The 18,486-nt window shown below is 41.9% G+C and overlaps 1 protein-coding gene across 11 annotated transcripts in view; it reads left to right on the top strand.

The window, feature by feature from the left end:
- Positions 1-18,486, top strand: part of AAK1 (AP2 associated kinase 1) — a 180,515-nt gene that overhangs the window by 124,843 nt on the left and 37,186 nt on the right. For 9 of the 11 annotated variants that reach the window (XM_009184361.4, XM_009184359.4, XM_009184363.4 and 6 more), the window contains 5 exons: positions 591-883; positions 5,324-5,599; positions 10,282-10,514; positions 12,207-12,364; positions 14,092-14,196. In XM_009184361.4, the coding sequence (XP_009182625.1) occupies positions 591-883; positions 5,324-5,599; positions 10,282-10,514; positions 12,207-12,364; positions 14,092-14,196 (1,065 nt within the window). The remainder of the gene's footprint in view (positions 1-590; positions 884-5,323; positions 5,600-10,281; positions 10,515-12,206; positions 12,365-14,091; positions 14,197-18,486) is intronic. The other 2 variants (XM_009184358.4, XM_009184366.4) reach the window with 1 other exon arrangement.

Raw genomic sequence — 18,486 nt, 5'->3', positions numbered from 1 at the left:
AATATTGTTTCTTCAATGCTTTGTCTCTTGAAGTATCTACCACCCTTCATGTTTTGGCATGCTGTTTCTAATGAGATGAGGGAGCTTTGTTTCATAAAAAGGATGGATCCAAAATATCGAATAACTGAACCCTACCAGGAAGCTGCTTTTGGGGAATTTGGTGGCCATCTACTTATAGCCAGGCCTCCAGACTCGGATAAGCTATATATAAAATACCAGGGAATGATTTTGTCATGCTGCATGCCAAGAGGGGCAAAGCTTGTGCATATGTACCAAAGGCCAGCTGAATATGTAGACATTTGGGGTGCCAACTAAATTTGTAATTGACTAAATGAGATGATTAATAACGGAAGACTTTCTTAAGGAGGCAATATTGAACCTTGTTTTGAAAAATTTGTAACACATAATGTAGCAAGAAGATAGAAAGACATTCCAGGTGGGACAGAGCATGTGGAAAGACAGTGAGGAGCACATGAATCTGGGGATACTCTGCCCACTTGTCACCCCTTATTAATTGTTTTGGCAAGACAGAAAGCCATTTTTTTGTGGAAGAGTTTGGAATCCTTACATGGACTTTATTCTCATTGCAGGATCCAGCAATCAGCCTGGCCTTTTAGCCAGTGTTCCCCAACCAAAACCCCAAGCGCCACCCAGCCAGCCTCTGCCACAAACTCAGGCCAAGCAGCCACAGGCTCCTCCCGCTCCACAGCAGACGCCTTCCACTCAGGCCCAGGGTCTGCCCACTCAGGCCCAGGCCACACCCCAGCACCAGCAGCAACTCTTCCTCAAGCAGCAACAGCAGCAGCAACAACAGCCACCACCACCACAGCAGCAACCGGCAGGCACGTTTTACCAGCAGCAGCAGCAGGCCCAGACTCAGCAGGTAAGGTGGTCAGAGTGTGGCCCTTGCTTGCATATCTGAGTCATGACTGTGAAAAACCCACTAGGTAAAGGTATCTTCCCAAAGAGCCATTACATCACCGTTTCTCATAGATGTAGAAACTAAAGCATTGAGAAGCGGATCTGTCACTCACACCCCTTTCACCCTGTTTCTCAGGCCATGAGGAATCCATCACCTGATTGAGGGACATCAGTACAAGAGCTATTTTTTGGCCGGGTGTGGTGGCTCACGCCTGTAATCCCAGCACTTTGGGAGGCCGAGATGGGCGGATCACGAGGTTAAGAGATGGAGACCAGGCCAGGCGCGGTGGCTCAAGCCTGTAATCCCAGCACTTTGGGAGGCCGAGACGGGCGGATCACGAGGTCAGGAGATCGAGACCAGCCTGGCTAACACGGTGAAACCCCGTCTCTACCAAAAAAATACAAAAAACTAGCCGGGCAAGGTGGCGGGCGCCTGTAGTCCCAGCTACTCGGGAGGCTGAGGCAGGAGAATGGCGTAGACCCAGGAGGCGGAGCTTGCAGTGAGCTGAGATCTGGCCACTGCACTCCGGCCTGGGCGACAGAGCGAGACTCCAACTCAAAAAAAAAAAAAAAAGAGATCGAGACCATCCTGGCCAACATGGTGAAAACTCGTCTCTATTAAAAATACAAAAATTAGCTGAGAGTGGTGGCGCAAGCATGTAGTCCCAGCTATTTCGGAGACTGAGGCAGAAGAATCGCCTGAACCCAGGAGATGGAGGTTGTGGTGAGCTGAGATCGCGCCATTGTACTCCAGCCTAGGCAACAAGAGCAAGACTCTATCTCAAAAAAAAAGAAAAAAGCTATTTTTTTAAGGACTACTTTTTTTTCTTCTTTTTTCTAATATAACTGTAATACCATTATCATAAGAGAGGAAAAAATAACAATAGTTTCTTATTATCAAATATCCATTAGTGTTTAACTGTGTCTGATGTCTCATAATTAAGTTGGCTTGTTTGAATCAGTATCCAATACTAACAGAATGTATTTAGTTGGTCTATATTGTTTTCCATTATCTTTTCATATATTTTTTTCACATTTTTTTTGCTATCAATGTATTCATTTTATAATGATGAGTATATCTATTTTTTTTTTTTTTTTGGAGATAGGCATCTGCTCTGTTTCCCAGGCGGGAGGGAATTGGTGCAGTTATAGCTCACTGCAACCTCCAGTTCCTGGGCTCAAGTGATCATCCCAGCTGAGTCTCTCAAGTAGCTAGGACTATAAGCATGTGCCACCATGCCTGGCTAATTTTTATTGATAGAGATGGGGTCTCATTATTTTGCCCAGGCTGGTCTCAAACTCTTGGCCTCAAGACATCCTCCCACCTCAGCCTCCCAAAGCATTGGAATTACATGCATTAGCCTATGTGGCTGGCTGATATATCTTTTAAGTCCTCTTTTATCCATAGGTTCCTCTTTTTTTTTTTTTTGCTTTTTGTCATTTAATTTTTCAGAGAAACTTGATTATTTGTCCCGTGGAATTTTGGGCATTCTGGGTTTAGCTGATTGCATCCTGTGGTGTCATTTGATATGTTTGATCATCTTCCATGTACACTGGTAATTTCTCAAGGCTTACTCAGTATTTGAGTCAGTTTGACAGTTCTTTGTTCTTCCTGTTGCGTCATGTCAGGAGGTCTGTAATGTCTCACTAGCCTCTGTTTCACTGATATTAAGATCAGGGAACGTTTACTTTCAGATTTCCCTGAAGACTGTGTTTCCCAAAAAAAAAAAGGAAAAAAAAAAAAAAGATCAGTCAGTGTATTGAGGTGTTGTCTGTCTGATCCATTTGTTTAATGCTCCCCATTAGCTTAGCAGCCATCACTGATCATTTGCCAAGTTCCTTAATTCATCAGGGATGGCACAATGATAGTCTAACATTCCCTCTTCATTTGAGGGCTGGACGTTTTCCATGAAGAAATTTTTTCATCAACTCTTTAGTTACCCTGAGGTACTGTTTGTACAGAAAGGGCAGGAAAAACACTTGATTCTTCCCTTTGTTTACTAGTTTTCAGAGTAATAAATTTTTTCTCTCTTATCGTCCAAAGGTGAACAGTGAGGTTTTTGTTTTGTTTAGTTTAGTATCATTAGGAATTCTTAGATTTTAACTTATTTGATATCTTTGAATACATTGTTTTTTTGTTGTTTTTACTAGAGATAGAGCCTTGCTGTGTTGCCCAGGCTGGAGTGCAGTGACTATTCACGGGCAGGATCCCACTACTAATCAGCCCTGGAGTTTTGACCTGCTCCGTTTCCAATCTGGGCTGGTTCAACCCTCCTTGGACAGCCCGGTGGTCCCCTACTCCCAGGAGGTCCCCATACTGATTCTGACCTTAGTGCAGACACCCAACTAGCATAGCACACTACAACCCAGAACTCCTGGGCTCGAGCGATCCTCCCGCCTCAGCCTTCCGAGTAGCTGGGACTACAGGTGCATACCACCATGCCTGGCATATTAAGGTTTTAAAAATTTATTTATTTTAAAGCTCAGATTGCCCCAACGTTGGCCAGTGGAAGTCTGGTAACTCCAGTGGTCTTTAATGATTTCCTTGCTATCTAAGATCATGCTGCCCTTGACTTGAAATCATCCATTTTTTTTAGGAGCTCTGTTTCTTTTTAGTGGAAATAATGTTTAGAAACCACAGTTTTGATGCTAGAGATACCATTTGCCTAATGGATTAGTTGTTGTTTCTAGGCCTTCTCAGTGGACAATTAGAAAATATGTTTTGTTTTGTTTTGTTTTGTTAGAGAATAGACATTATGAATTGAGATTTATATTCCTAATTTGGATATTGAATTACTGGATTTCTGTTTAACTTCTTGGATTTTGTTGTGTTTTCATCTGGAAATCTTGATTCTTAACAGCATTAACATAGTTAATTAATTGTTCTATCGTTTTAAGATAGCAATAACCATATGATTACTGAAAACAGTTTAAGATTTCCTTCCCCATTTTACCCTTAGAATGTTTAGCACATTATTTTCTGGAGCGTTCAGCTACCAATTTGATACACCGGCTTATTTGCATTGTTTTGCTTTTGATTTTTAGTTATTGCTTTTTAAATTTTAGTTTAATTCTGTTTTGTGGATGTGTAAAGCATTTACATAGTTTCAAAGTTAAATCTGCAAAAGTTTATCCCCGCCAACTCATGTATAGTGGTATTGCTCATTCTTATTTACAACTTGAGAGTATTCTATTAGATATTTCCTTCAGGATATATCTATCATAGTTTATTTAATCAGCCAGTCTCCTGTTGATAGACATTTGGGTTGTTTCCAGTATTTTGCTGTTGTAAGTAGGCAGCTGCTTTTTTTGACATCTTCTAATTTGTTAACCCTTTAACCTTGCCCCAGTAGACAAACAGTATCCTCCCAATTGACTCTAGTAACTACATAAAGTATACAGGATGTTCACAGATACAGTCTTGACCTTAGTTCATTGGCAGGCCCTTATTGTGAGCTCTGTTTGTGTATGTAGCACATAGCCCCTAACAGTGGGGATTAGAGAGACATATAAGAAGTGTGGGCCAGGCACAGCGGCTTATGCTTGTAATCTCAGCACTTTGGGAGGCCGAAGCGGGAGGATTGCTTGAGCGCAGGAGGTCAAGACAGCCTGGGCAACATCGTGAGACTGTGTCTCTGCGAAAAATAAGAAAAAAAATTAACCAGACATGGTGGTGTGCACCTGTGATATCAGCCACTTAGGAGGCTGAGGTGGGATGATCACTTGAGCCCAGGAGGTCAAGGGTGCAGTGAGCCGAGATTGCTTGCACCACTACATTCCAGCCTGGGCAACAGAGCGAGACATGATCTCAAACAAACAACAAAAAAAGAAGCTTCATAGAGTATACTGGCTATTTTGACAGTACTAAGGAAGTTTAATAAAAATAGAGCTCTTGGGAAATAATTTTTAGTAAGACTTGAGATGAGTCTGAATAGTTGAGTTAACATTTAGGTTATTCTTTTCTGTGTCATCATTTGCTTCAACCTATTCAGGTAGGGAAGCATTTTAATCTTGGCTGCTTTAAATCCCTGTATAAGAAGGATTACCTCTATGATTAGGAGATCGTTTATTAGCTCCTGCTATACTCTAGCTTATGGAGTCACGTGATGTTTAGTCAGATAGCTTCCCTTAGGCAAGGCCCAGAAACCCACTTGGAAGACCAGTCTGTAGTGCAGGTGGCAGCCTGGTGCAATGGATGGAGCCTAGCAGTGTAAGGGACTGCTGCTGTGTTGTATTTAATGCCCTGAGGTCTCCATCATGAGATTTTAGGCCTAGCCTCAAGACTTTTCTACTTGCCCTTGCCTTTGGCTTTAGCACTGGTCTTCATTGTTACTGAGACATTTGTCTTTTGTGACTATTATTCTGGGACAAGCCCTTATTCATCTTCTCATTTCTTGCTCAGTTTCAGGCAGTACATCCAGCAACCCAGCAACCAGCAATTGCTCAGTTCCCTGTGGTGTCCCAGGGAGGCTCTCAACAGCAGCTAATGCAGAATTTCTACCAGCAGCAGCAGCAACAACAACAACAGCAACAGCAACAGCTGGCCACAGCCCTGCATCAACAACAGCTGATGACTCAGCAGGCTGCCTTGCAGCAAAAGCCCACTGTGGCAGCAGGACAGCAGCCCCAGCCACCGCCAGCTGCAGCCCCACAGCCAGCCCCTGCCCAGGAGCCAGCGGTAAGAATCAACCAGAGCTCAGAGCACAAAAGCAGTGGAGGAGTGTGCGGTGAGAGTTAGGGAAAGGGTGGGAAAGATGGCAGCAGCGGATGACGGGTCAGGATGCTTTCCCACCTGGGTGGTTCAAATATTTGATCTTTCCTTGATATATCCAAGAATAGTATGAGATGTTCTGTAGAAGATAGAGATTTTTTTTAAAATCATTCTAGGCTGCTGATGAAGAACCTTCGTAATTTTTATCTCTCTGAAACTAGGCTAGCAGGAAGATCTGTTCGTCATCTCTCTCACTGTCACTTTGAACAGTCAAGGACCTAGGCAGGATTAAAGTTAATCCCTTTCTCTTCTTCAAGGGGCAGTTTGATCCATTGTGCCCTTTCCAGGCCCTGAGTCCTCCATGTTGTGTTTATTCTTTGTCTTGGATGACATTATTAATCACATTATTTAAGTTTACCTTGCAGCTCCCGTCAAGGGCCTGCTTACCTGGGACCGTTCACCCTGGTGTAATTGCCCTGGGTACCAGAGCATCTGAGTATCCAGTCGTTTGAGCCGTCCTGTCAATTTAGAAATTGGGCATGTCCACTTTTAGATATTGGCTGAGTATGGCATCAGAACCCCTCGTCTAATTGTCCTCTACAGTTTCAACACACACAGGCACATCATGCTTTGGCCTTTAATAAGTGGATTTTGTTTTCTGTAGTCATATTTTTCTGAGTGATAGTGATAGAAAAATTTATGGTGTTAGAAAAAGACATTTTGCATACCCAGCTGATAGAGTGTCACAGCTACCCTGTTACTCCCAGGGAAGTCCAACCACTAGACAAACAAAGGAAAAGTAAGAAACCATCTTTCTGAGGATGGATTTGTAATAGAGTTTTGTCTCCCATCTTAAACCAGAAAACCTACATCCCTTCGAAAGGAAGCAGTGCCGTAGATTGTCTTCTTTAAGTCTCAGCTAAGTGTGTGTTTAGTGTCTTTACACCTTCGTTTCTAAAACAACTCAGACTTCCTGCAGGTGTGGAGTAGACAGTGAGTCTCTGTATTTTTAACAAGAGATAAAGTTCCTCTTGTTCATGGAAACAGAGTTTTTAAAAAAATTAGTGCATGATGTAGCTAGAAGGGACCTTAATTATCCAGTTCAGTCTCCTCATTTTATGGAATTGGAAACTGAGGCATAGACTAGAAAGTGATTGCCCAAGACATACAGACTGATGGTTGTGGAGCTGGGGCAATAATCAAAGAATCCTGATCTGTGTTTAAGTTTAATGATAACAGATGCTCATCCAGGGTGAAAAAATGATCAACTACTACTGACTACACTTCTTACGAGGTTCCCCTGTGCTTTTCCTAGACAAAAGTGTCCACTTTCTTGGGAACGAATTATGAACCTTCTCCATGTTCTCTGGATGAACAAATACTTTGAACACTTTGCTCTGGGATAGTTGGTTTTAGAGACAGAGAGGAAACATGCTTTGGCCAGGAGCCGTAGAGCTTCTCAGCTTTGACCCACCCCTGTCTCCGCTGACTCTTGGCAGGGCTAATCTAGAGAAGCAAGTGAGTGAAGGTAAAGCGTACCCTGTAGCCATTTTAAAGCAATAAGTAGCAAAGGGAGAATGGCCATATGCCCCAGATGTTTACTGCAGTCTTCTTAATAATAGCCCAAAGAATGGAAGCAGCCTAAATTGCTGAGGAACCCAACTGTGCAGCCATTAAAAAGCATGGTTATAAAGTCTGTACAAGAGTATGAAAAGAAATGCTCATGAGGTAATGTTAAAGGAATTGTGAAATTATGGAAAAACCATATACTTGAAAAGAGACTTAAAGTATAAGGTACCAAAAAGATAAGAATTGTATCTAGTTGTATTAGAGTGATGGAATAGAAGTCTCTTTTCTGTATTCTTACATTTCTTGATGTGATTATACTCCTTTTATAATTACATATTTTATTTTTTTTAAATCTTCAGCAAGATAAACATCTGAGTCTTTGTATTCCGTCTCCTACGGTCTCTCTCTCCCTCCTCCCACTTTCCAATCCTGGGATGGCATCATGGTGCAGAAAAGAGTCCTGAGCCACAGTCAGGAGACATGGGTTCCAGTTAACACTATGACCTTGAATGAGCTCTTGTCCTCAGTACAGAAGTTGAAATCAGCGTTTTCTAAGGTCCCTTTAAACTCTCACATTCTTTGATTCTAAGTGGAAGTAAAACTGTCTGCCAGGGTTGCTGGGAGGTGTAGCTGAACAGATACAAACCACGTAGTGTCTGTAGATTGCTGTTATAGGGCAAGATGTCCTGAAGGAGGCATCTGATCTTCAGTGTGCTGCATTTGGAGAACAGAAGAGAAAAATGTTGTCCGAGTGGTGAGAAAACCACCCAACCCCTTTCCTTTATGCCATCAACCTAGAGACAAAACAACTCCGGATGTAAAATGCCCTGGGGATTTCACCATCCCTTCCCTCCAGTCCTTCATCTCGGAATAGAGTTGTCACTGGACTCTTCAAAATAAAAGGACCCAACAGTTTAGTATTCTTTTCAGATTAATGAATGTCTCATGAAATAAGCCAATTCAGTGTGTCCTCAAAGCCCTCTCACCCCTATGTGTGGTAGTATTCAGCCAGCTGTTACAGGCACAGCTCACTCTGGACCCCCAGAGGAAGTTGTGGAGCTGGAGCTGTGGTGGTCTTCACAGAGCACTTGGCCTCTCCTGCAGCAGGGCAGCTTTCTTACCCTTCTAACCTCTGATTGATATTAGAACCTTATATTGTAACATTCAGCCTGTTGGTAAAGTGGATGGAATGCTGACACGTGTACATAGTCTGCCTTAAATAAATTTTCCAAGTCCTGAGTACAAGATGAGGGCAGTCAATATCCCAAGCTAGAAGCATCCTGACCCGGGTATCTAGATAGTCTAGTTTCCTTAAACTCTCTCAGGGCCTGCCTTTATGGACACTGATACTGCAGGTGAACTGAGTTGCCGCTTGGAGCAGCAACTTTAATCTGAGAGGAGGGACTGGAGGGAAGGGATGGTGAAATCCCTGGGGCATTTTATATCCGAAGTTATTTTATCTCTAGGTTGTTAGAGTAAAGGAAAGGGGTTGGGTGGCTTTCTTAACATTTTTTGTTCATTTTCCTTAATATAGGTGACTTATGCTTAAGGACCACTCATGTGGTCACAAGGATGTCTCACCTGTATGTTGTTCTGTGGTGGCAGTTTGGCCTGTTTTGAAAATGGCCCATATCACAAGAGTCCTTGTATTATTAGCTCAGTCATCGTCAGCACCTTTTTTTTTTTCTTTCTTCTTAGTATATTCTCTGCCAGTTCTTCAATATTATGTCCACACTGAAGATTGAAACAAGTTAATCCCACTAAACTAATGCTATATATTTTCTTAGGAGTTGTCACAGAAATAGGATCTTGTATACCCATCCCATCAATGAAATAAAGAGCCTTAACAACAAAACAAAAAGGGGAATGCTTATCTATTCTTGATGGGAGTATAAGTTAGTTCACCCATTGTGGAAAGCAGTGTGGCGATTCTTCACAGAGCTAAAAACAGAACTACTATTCAACCCAGCAATCCCATTACTGGGTGTATACTCAAAGGAATATAAATTGTTCTGCCATAAAGATACATGCATGTGTATGTTCATTGCAGCACTATTCATGATAGCAAAGACATGAGATCAACCTAAATGCCCATCAATGGGAGATTGGATAAAGAAAATGTGGTACATATACACCATGGAATACTATGCAGCCATAAAAAGAAGAGAAGGAGGATGGAGGCTTTGCAAGAACATGGTTGGAGCTGGAGGCCATTATCCTTAGCAAACTATTGGAGGAATAGAAAACCAAATAGCACATGTTCTCACTTACAAATGGGAGCTATATGATGAGAACTCATGGATGCAAAGCGGGAAACAACAGACGCTGGGGCCTCCTTGAAGGTGAAAGGTGGGAGGAGGGAGAGGATCCAAAAAAATAACTGTTGTGTACTAGGGCTTAGTACCTTGGTGACAAAATAATCTGTACAACAAAGCTCCGTGACACGAGTTTACCTGTTTACCTGTATAACAAACCTGCGTGTGTACCCCGAACCTAAAATAAAAGTTTAAAACAAACAAGCAGTAACATTTATTAATCACGGTAGAATTCTGACTCACTCCCAACCTGTGGTCTCGCTATGGCAGAGAGCGAGGGATCTCAGCAGAAATCATTCAGCTTAAATGTGTTTCGCTGGAGATATGTCTTCATTGGCCTCTACCTGTAGTGATAGGATCTATTGCCTGCCCTTTGGAAGCATTCTGAATGAGTTTGTGTGTGACTCCAGAAATAGAACGTGGTCCTTTATGGTAAATTCTAGATGTTTACACCTGAAATAGCTTTTGCATTCTTATACTTTGGGCTGAATATGGTTAACATATGGTTACCCTGCATATGATTGCTGATGAAGATTGAAATGTATGTGTATCAGGCAAATACCATGTTATTATCAGTCTCAAAGTTGCAGCACAGATTGTCAAAGCCTGGGTTTTTCTTTCTGGGCGTTATTGATAAAATTAGCCATTTGAGTCTCATGTTAGCGCTTATGTGGCATTTTTTGTTGTTACGCTTTTCTGTTTGTTTTTCCTTTAATTTTTTTTTTTTTTTTAATTTAATGAAACATTTTCCATCTCTCTTCCTAGCAGATTCAAGCCCCAGTAAGACAACAGCCAAAGGTTCAGACAACCCCACCTCCTGCCGTCCAGGGACAGAAAGTTGGATCTCTCACTCCACCCTCATCCCCCAAAACCCAGCGTGCTGGGCACAGGCGTATTCTCAGTGACGTAACCCACAGTGCCGTCTTTGGGGTCCCTGCCAGCAAATCAACCCAGCTGCTCCAGGCAGCTGCAGCTGAGGCCAGTCTCAATAAGTCCAAGTATGTGGTGCTTCCTCTTTGTCGTTCTTACCTCTGTGAGCGAGGTCTTCCTGCGGCTGCTAGTGTGTGATTCTTTGCGTAAGTGTGTAGATGTGTGTAATGCAAATACAATGGTGTGTATTTGTGTGTGTTTGTTTATTTCTGGTTTGTTTATTTTTCTGGCTTCTTGCATGTACATACATACAATCTTGCACGTACTTGTGTTTAATGAGCAACTGTGAATTTGTCTTTAGTGCATGGGCCATACTAATCTTAAGAAGTCTTTTCCTACTTGGCCCACTGTTCTCATTCTCTCACCTGTTCCATGCTCTTCAGTGTGCTTTCTGAACTCTCGATCTGACCGAGTCTCTCCATGCTGAAAATCTTTCATTGGCTCCTCATTACCTGTCAGATGATAGCTGAGCGCCCTGCTTAACACAGAGGGCCTGTTGTGTTTCACAGGCAGACCTGCCACTCTTCACCTTCCCGAGCCCTTTGTTCCTCCTATGCCCTCTCCTGGAACTGCCACGCTCCTCCTTGCCCACCTAGGGAATGTTCATTTATTCATCAAGATCCATGTCAGAGGTTGACTTCTCCTTGACCCTTCTCTGATATGATGTATAATTGCTATCTGAACCTTTTTTTGAGCTTGTATGACATTGTATTGTCATTCATTATTTGTATGTCTGATTGAACTCGTTTGTGACAACAACCATGTCTTAGTCAACCTTTGGAAACCCAGTGACTGGTTCCGTGCCTGACGAGTAGATTTTGATGAGTGTTGAGTAAATGCAATTTCAGACCCTTAACTGTCTTGGAACCATGTGCTCTAAAGTTAACATCTTTCAATGAAGTTAAGAGAGACTTTATAAGAAAATAATATAATGATACTTAGATGCACAAAGTAGTATTAACTGTCTTTTATTTCTTTTTAATTGTGATGGTGGCCCTTAACTCTATGCATGCTGGATCCTGAGAGATGAGAGGCAGCCTAACTAGACCTCTTTCCTGCCCCTCTAGGGATCAGTTATTATAGATGTTATAGTGGTCACCACAAGGTACACAAGTCTAAGAACAGGTTGCTTTTAGATCCTGAACTGAAACAACTTGCGGATAAGACTAAAAAGCTAAGCAAGAGATTAAGGAAGTAGTGGGAGGTAGTGAGTCATGAAGGAAAGGAGACATTCATTTCATAAAGTGGAATGGGTATCTGTGGAAATGGTTCAGGTGCTGTGGAAAGCCCTTTTAGGAAAACAGTGTGGGCCGGGCACAGTGGCCCACGCCTGTAATCCTAGCACTTTGGGAGTCCAAGGCGGGTGGATCACCTGAGATCAGGAGTTCAAGACCAGCCTGGCCAACATGGTGAAACCTTGTCTCTACTAAAAATACAAAAATTAGCCAGGCGTGGTGGCATGCGCCTGTAATCCCAGCTACTCAGGAGGCTGAGGCAGGAGGATCGCTTGAACCAGGGAGACGGAGGTTTCAGTGAGTCGAGATCACACCATTGTATTCCAGCCTGGGTGAAAGAGCAAAACTCTGCCTTTAAAAAAAAAAAAAAAAAATACTGTGGTGGAAAATGAAGGTTTGACCTGGAAAATCAAGGTTTGACCCAGAAAAGAATTTGATCCTGAAACAAAGAGAAAATAAGTTGACCCTTTTTGTTTTGTTCAACTTTTATATCTTTTTGTTTCGTGGGGGTGGGAACCTACCTAGGTCTGCAACCACCACTCCATCAGGCTCTCCTCGGACCTCTCAACAAAACGTTTATAATCCTTCAGAAGGTTCTACGTGGAATCCCTTCGATGACGATAATTTCTCCAAACTCACAGCTGAAGAACTGCTAAACAAGGACTTTGCCAAGCTGGGGGAAGGTGAGTAAGCTGTGTCTTTTTTTGTGCTTCTTGATTGTAAGAAATAACCAGGAATGAGAAAGAATCGTAACTCTAGGAGGGTATGCATGTGAAAACGTAGGCTTGGGCCTTTCCATAAGGCTTGATTTCAAAGTATGCATACAAATTGGTTTTTATTTTTACCATGGCCTTGAAGTCCTCATCTTCAGGAAATCCTGATCTATTGTGGGTGGCAGCAAGGAGAGTGTGATGCTTAGGGAAGAAACTTGTAGGAAAGGTTTGTGACGTAGTCCAGGATAACAGCATCAGGCATGGTCCCTCCTTGGAGGAGTGTGATGCTTCCCTCATCCTAGGTTGGTTTATTGTCCCAGAAAGTTGGCACCGCTTGTCCATGAATGTGCCTTCACATGGACACTGAATCTTTCTTTCACTATGATCAGAGTTCTGTATTACTGTATTACACAGAAAGATGATTAAATAAATAGAAGATATACTTCTGCCTGAAGAACAGTCTACTTTAGAAGGCAGGACACACACACACACACAGAGACACATGCACACACTTTGGAACAAATTCTAACATGCATAATTCTAATAATTCTAATAATGTTAGTGAGTACTCTAATAAAAAGAGTACACTCAATGTAGATAAGGGCACAGGGTAAAGGAGTGATGAGAACCAATTGAGTGGTATGAACTATTGGCCAAACATTTTGGCTTTAACTGTCATTTAATAGAAATCTTTTAAAACTCCAAGGCCAGCTGTAGTGGCTTGCGCCCGTAACCCAGTGCTTTGGGAGGCTGAGGCAAGAGAATCACTTGAGCCCAGGAATTCACGATCAGCCTGGGAAACATGCCAAGATCCCATCTCTACAAAAAATTTAAAAAATTAGCTGGGCATCTTGGCACACATCTGTAGTCCCAGCTACTTGGGAGGCTGAGGCTAAAGGATCACTTGAGCCCAAGAGGTCAAGGCTGCAGTGGGCTATGAATTTACCCCTGCACCCTAGCCTGGGTGACAGAGTGAGACCCTGTCTGTTAAAAAAAATTCCTATTACTTTCTTGCTTTTTTAAACAGAAGACAGGGCATAGTACTTAACTTTCTTTGGCAACTTTGTTTCATTGTTATGTATACCAGTTGTTATTCTGGACTGTAAATAGAAATACCTCCCTAGACTATTGAAAACTGTAGTATTTTTGCACCCAAATAACTAGCCCCTGAGTTTTACTAATTTCCTCTCCCTTTTCTTACTGTTCAGCTGTCAGCTTTCACATTAAGCTACTGTCATTATGCTTGTCCCTCGTAACATCTCATTATTGCCATCTCCACCACTCCCTCTTCTCATTTACTCTCCTAAACTGCTTCCAACGTGGAAAGCAGATCATCAAACTCATTAGAGCTATATAAAGTGGATAGATTACAAGTGAGGGCGGGAGGCATTCAATGTACAGTTCCGTAGTGTTAAGTACATTCACACTGTTGTGCAACCAACCAATCTCCAGAACCCTTTTCATCTTGCAAAACTGATGATATGCTCTCTTCTGATTCTTAACAATCTCCTTTTTTTTTCCTCAGCTGTTCTCTCAGTTATTGCACTGACTAGACAAGGACCTTTGAATGTGTCGCCATAATGCAGTAAAAAGTAGTCAAGTCCAGAAGTCAGTTCAGAGAATGCCCCTCGCCTCTGCCGTGTGTGTGCCTCACAAGATTCTGCTAGAATGAACTGAGTGGTGTTTTGTCTCCCCAGGCAAACATCCTGAGAAGCTTGGAGGCTCAGCTGAGAGTTTGATCCCAGGCTTTCAATCAACCCAAGGTGATGCTTTTGCTACGACCTCATTTTCTGCTGGAACTGGTTAGTATGGCAAATAGCTGGAACATGAGGTTCACTGTTGTTACCTTCACACTGTTTTTCACTCCACAGATATCTCTAGCATGCTAGTGAAACCCAAATCCTGGCAGTAACATGTGTATATATATATATATTTCTTCATGGTCTATTTAATTTAAAACTTACTTTTTTTAATTGAAAAGGTTTCTGATCAAAAAGGGATAAAGATCCAGGACCACTTTAAATTAAAGTGGCAGGACAGTCTGGCAGTAATGTGCAGGACCTGTTCTCTCTAGTCCACAGGCACGTCTTAAACAAGTATTTCTAGATTTGAGAAACACCCAATGTTCATTGCTTGTCATTTCTTAGGTTTCTGAGATGACTTGAAGAATTTTAAAAATTAAATGTTCTGTTATATCTAACACTCCTCTAAACTCTGTGTGTGTGTGTATGTGTGGGCGTGTGTGTGGGGGGGGCGTGTATGTGTGTGGGCGTGTGTGTGTGTGTGGGCGTGTGTGTGTGTGTGGGCGTGTGTGTGTGTATGGGCGCGTGCACGTGCTGTTGGGAAGAAGGAGAGAGGTGTTTTTTTAATGAGACTTCTAAAAAAGGAGGGAGGTATTCTTTTAGTGAGACTTTGTTAAAAGTATAGAAGCAATCATAAGAGACAAACTTTTCCCTTCTATTAATAAAAAATTATACATTTTTATTGTATAAAAGTTAGTAATTCATAGGGAAGAAAGTTAAAATTCTCCATGACCTCACCACCAAGAGATAGCCCAGGGATACCATCTTGATGTCTGTTAGTGGCATTTGACCTTTCGAGAGGCACAGATATCTTTGTGAAGCTAATGAAAGTTGTAGGTCTGTCTCCCTGACCAAAATACACATGACCACAATTTTTTTTTTTTTTTTTGTGAGACAGAGTCTCGCTCTGTAGCCCAGGCTGCAGTTCAATGGCTCAATCTTGGCTCACTGCAACCTCCGCCTCCCGGGTTCAAGTGATTCTTCCGCCTCAGCCTCCAGAGTAGCTGGGATTACAGGCACCTGCCATCATGCCCGGCTGATTTTTGTATGTTTGTAGAGACAGAGTGTCACCTTGTTGACCAGGCTGATCTTGAACTTCTAACCTCAGGTGATCTGCCTATCTCAGCCTCCGAAAGTGCTGGGATTACAGGCGTGAGCCACTGTGCCTAGCCACATGACCACAATTTTGTATGCTCTTTGGCCCGCTGCTTAAGACTCTCAGACTCTGATATGCATCTTTTTTTTTTTTTTTTTTTTTGAGATGGAGTCTCATTCTGTTGCCCAGGCTGGAGTGCAATGGCACAATCTCAACTCACTGCAACCTCTGCCTCCTAGGTTCAAGAGATTCTCATGCCTCAAGCCTCCCAAGTAGCTGAGACTATAGGTGTGTGCCACTACGGCCAGCTAATTTTTGTATTTTTAGTAGAGATGGAGTTTCACCATGTTGGCCAGGCTGGTCTCAAACTCATGACCTCAAGTGATCCACCTGCCTCGGCCTCCCAAAGTGCTGGGATTACAGGCATGAGCTACCACACCCAACCTGATATGCATCTTTATAGACATATTATGAAGCCTAATTTCATTTAATGAACCTGGGACATTTCTCCTACATCATTAAAGAAGCCCCTAAAATATAATTTTTTTTTTTAAGACGGAGTTTCGCTCTTGTTGCTGGGGCTGGAGTGCAATCGCGCGATCTTGGCTAACCGCAACCTCCACCTCCCAGGTTCAAATGATTCTCCTGCCTCAGTCTCCCGAATAGCTGAGATCACAGGCATGTGCCACCATGCCCAGCTAATTTTGTTAAAGTATAATTTTTAAAAAGTACCTGCATTAAATTCCATTATATGGCCAGGCGCGGTGGCTCACGCCTGTAATCCCAGCACTTTGAGAGGCTGAGGTGGGCAGATCGCTTGAGGTCAGGAGTTTGAGACCAGCCTGGCCAACATGGTGAAACCTGGTCTCTACCAAAAAATACAAAAATTATCCGGGCGTGGTGGCACACACCTGTAATCCCAGCTACTCAGGTGGCTGAGGTGGGAGGATCCCTTGACCCCAGGAGGCAGAGGTTGCATTGAGCTGAGGTTGTAACACTGCTTTCTAGCCTAGTCAACAGAGTGAGATCCTGTCTCATTAAAAAAAAAAACAAAAACAAAACTTCTAGGATACACTAGATGTATGATATATCCTAGTGTATTTAACTAATCGCACCTTTCTTAACATTAACTTTATTTCAGTATTTACTATGATAAATACTTCAGCAATGAATGTGAGTTTTTGAAAGTATTCTTTGTAAGATATAGAATTTGGCATGCTTCTAAAAGTGATCTTTTTAATTCTACTGATTAGTGTCTACTTTTAACCTTATCATATATTCTTTCTGCCTGCTTTCTTTAGGAATGTTAGTAGTTTTTCTAACCTCATAAATTTATTTGTGAATAGAACGTTGTCGTTTCATAATATTTGATATGTAATATTCTCTTATTCTTATTTTCTGGATATTTTAAAATAGAAGTTTCAATTTCTTCTTTAACCAAAAGTTACTCATGTTATGTTTTCATTGCACTGTGACCAATATGGCCTGTGCAGTCTTTGATGTAAACTATACTGAAGAGCTGCCTGTGGCCCAGTTTGTTATTCATTTTTAAATGTCCTCTGGAAATTAGCAGTTTCCATGTCAATAAATATTAATCTACAATATGATTGTTTGTGGAAGAATGGTAACATTTATTTAATATACTCTTTTATGAATATTTGCATTGTTACCAATTTTTCACCATATAAATATTCCTGAAGCTAAATTTTTGTTTATATCCTTTACAGTTTCTTTAAGATAACTTCTAAGAGACTATGTGCTAAATCAAAAGTATGTATATTTTAAGGTTTTTTATACATGTTTTCAAGTTGTACTCTAAGAAAGCTATATAAATTTTGTTTCAATTAATGGTGAATGAGAGTCATTTTCCCTGCCATTTCTCCACCCAGCCCAGCACAGCCCAGGCCAAAGACGGTAGACAGAGAACCTTATTTTTATTTTATTTATTTATTTATTTATTTTGAGACAGTTTTGCTCTTGTTGTCCAGGCTGGAGTACAATGGTGCAATCTCGGCTCACCGCAACCTCTGCCTCCCGGGTTCAAGCGATTCTCCTGCCTCAGCCTCCCAGGTAGCTGGGATTACAGGCATGAACCACCACGCCAGGCTAATTTTGTACTTTACTTAGTAGACGGGGTTTCTCCATGTTGGTCAGGCTGGTCTCGAACTCCCGACCTCAGATGATCTGCCCGCCTCAGCCACCCAAAGTGCTGGGATTACAGACATGAGCCACCGCGCCCAGCCAGAGAACCTTATTTACTGACCCATTTTTAGTTCTTTGAGATTTGTGTTGTGTCCTTTGCCTTTTAGATTCATTTTGTAAGTGTTCTTCATATGTCACATATTATCTTTTCCTAGAAAATCATCTGCGGTTGTAAAATTTTTCATTAAAGTACAACAATATGTATCTTTTAATATCTATGTACATTAATTTTAATTGTATGTATTTGTGTTCCTCTCTTTCTTGGTAACTGTAGCTAGAGGTTGGATGTTTTATTATATTTTCATAGACAACACTTAGATTTATACAATCTTCTGTTTTCTTTTTTATTATTTAACTTTTGCTTTTATCTTTATTACATTTTCATGTTTGTTTGTTTGAGACATTGTCTCGCTCTGTTGCCCAGGCTGGAGTACAGTGGTGGGATCTCTGTTCACTGCAACCTCCGCCTCCTGGGTTCAAGCAATTCTCCTGTCTCAGCCTCCCAAGCAGCTGGGACAACAGGTGCACGCCACCATGCCCGGCTAATGGTTTGTATTTTTAGTAGAGACGGGGTTTCACCATATTGGCCAGGCTGGTCTCAAACTCCTGACCTCAGGTGATCCACCCACCTCGGCCTCCCAAATGCTGGGATTACAGGCATGAGCCACCTGCCTGGCCATTTTCTTGTTTTTCTTCTATTTGCTTTGGTGATATTAAGAGGAACCCATAGTAATATATTTTCAAATTCTTTTTTAAAAAATAAAGTACTTGGGCTGTGAGTTTTTCTTCACAATTTGACAGTCATTTTCACCCAGCGCAAAAGTGGGGAGGGAGGCTAATTATAATCTTCAGGGAGGCTTTGTCATGTGAAAATATTCCAATGTCCTGTTTTCTCTTTCTCCAGTTGCCTCACTTCAACCTTTGAAGTTTACTCTGTTTATTGAGAATGCTTTCTAACAAGTGTGTATTTCCCTAGTAAAAAAAAAAAAAAA

Source organism: Papio anubis, chromosome 14, assembly GCF_008728515.1.
Source record: "Papio anubis isolate 15944 chromosome 14, Panubis1.0, whole genome shotgun sequence".
Taxonomy (NCBI): domain Eukaryota; kingdom Metazoa; phylum Chordata; class Mammalia; order Primates; family Cercopithecidae; genus Papio; species Papio anubis.
The sequence above is the reverse complement of the archived record's forward strand: the minus strand, read 5'-3'. Positions and strand labels throughout refer to the sequence as shown.